Genomic DNA, 1,317 nt, shown 5'->3' on the forward strand with positions numbered 1-1,317 from the left:
TTTATACAGGCTCTACAGTCTCACTACACAGATGGGACTCATAGTGATCCTCCTGTTTTCAGCCTTCCAAACGCTGGGATTACAGGGGCGCACCACCACACCCAATCTCAGTCACGTCAGCATACCTCGATCGAATCCCCAGTCCCTGCATCTGCCTAAGGAAGCACTTTAATCCATTGAGCTATCTGGCCAGCCCTATTATCCTTACATTTATATGTTGATTTTAAAAAATAGTCATAGAGAAATCTAATTAGTTAAACACTAACACATATTCCATCATATCAACAATATGTAATTAAACCATGTCATAAATGGAAAAGTCTAAAGGACATTCACAAAAAATAAATTTAACTCGTAACATATGCAAAATAACACTAATACCCCTTCACTTTAACTCCTAAAGGTAAGGAGAGACAGAGTGATTATACTAATCACTAAAACAGCATTAACATCAAAGAAAAATGGTCATATGTAGTTCCTAAAGGGACGGGGGAGTTATAAAATGATGACAAAGGCAAAAATAAAGTCCAAAGCAATAAGAAAACAACAATGCATTAACCAGACACATTATACATTTGAGAAGTATTCATAAATTGGGGATTACCTGATTTAAAAAAAAAAAAACTTAGCTAAAAATTTAAACTTGAAATATACTTACGGATCAATAGAAACCTTAATACAGGTCATATTCTTATCCCTCTGCTTATTGTCAGCTGCATTAACTACAAAATTAAATAGCTCAATGAGTAACAAAATATACAGGTATATAAACAAATATATGCACCACACTGCATCACTAATATAAATATTTATATATGTTAATAATGAATGCAAATCACTTAATTTCTAAAAAAAAAAAAACCCTTACTTTCTAAAAAAAAATTCTTAAATTTTATATCATACCAAATTAGTTGTGTTTTTCACCATAAAACAGGAGGATATTTAATGGCATATAAAAATAAGCAAGGGCTAGAGCTGGAGCTCAATGTTAGAGCATTACCATGGGTTCAATTTCCAACCCCCCGAAAAAACAAATGAGAACAAAAACTGCACTTAATCACTTAAACCAAGTCTAATGTAAAAAATTTGGTTTAATTATAGTTTAATAGGTAACATATATTTCCCTCAATCTCCTTCAATATCCTAGTGACTTTATATGTCACTTTAACAGAAACCAACAGTTATTTTTGAATTAGTTTTTAACATCATTAGGAATCAAAATACTAAACCATAGGGCTGGGGAGATGGCTCAGTGGAATAAGCGCTTCCCTGGCAAGCGCAAGGGCCTGAGTTCAATCCCCGGTTTCGCAAAAAAAA

General features: G+C 33.1%; 1 protein-coding gene across 1 annotated transcript in view; it reads right to left on the reverse strand.

The window, feature by feature from the left end:
* Window positions 1-1,317, reverse strand: part of Top2b (DNA topoisomerase II beta) — a 54,585-nt gene that overhangs the window by 50,524 nt on the left and 2,744 nt on the right. Inside the window, exon 4 of the mRNA XM_012515344.1 lies at window positions 659-722. Within this exon, the coding sequence (XP_012370798.1) occupies window positions 659-722 (64 nt within the window). The remainder of the gene's footprint in view (window positions 1-658; window positions 723-1,317) is intronic.

The sequence above is a fragment of the Octodon degus genome, unplaced genomic scaffold (genome assembly GCF_000260255.1).
Source record: "Octodon degus isolate 3935 unplaced genomic scaffold, OctDeg1.0 scaffold00059, whole genome shotgun sequence".
Lineage (NCBI taxonomy): Eukaryota > Metazoa > Chordata > Mammalia > Rodentia > Octodontidae > Octodon > Octodon degus.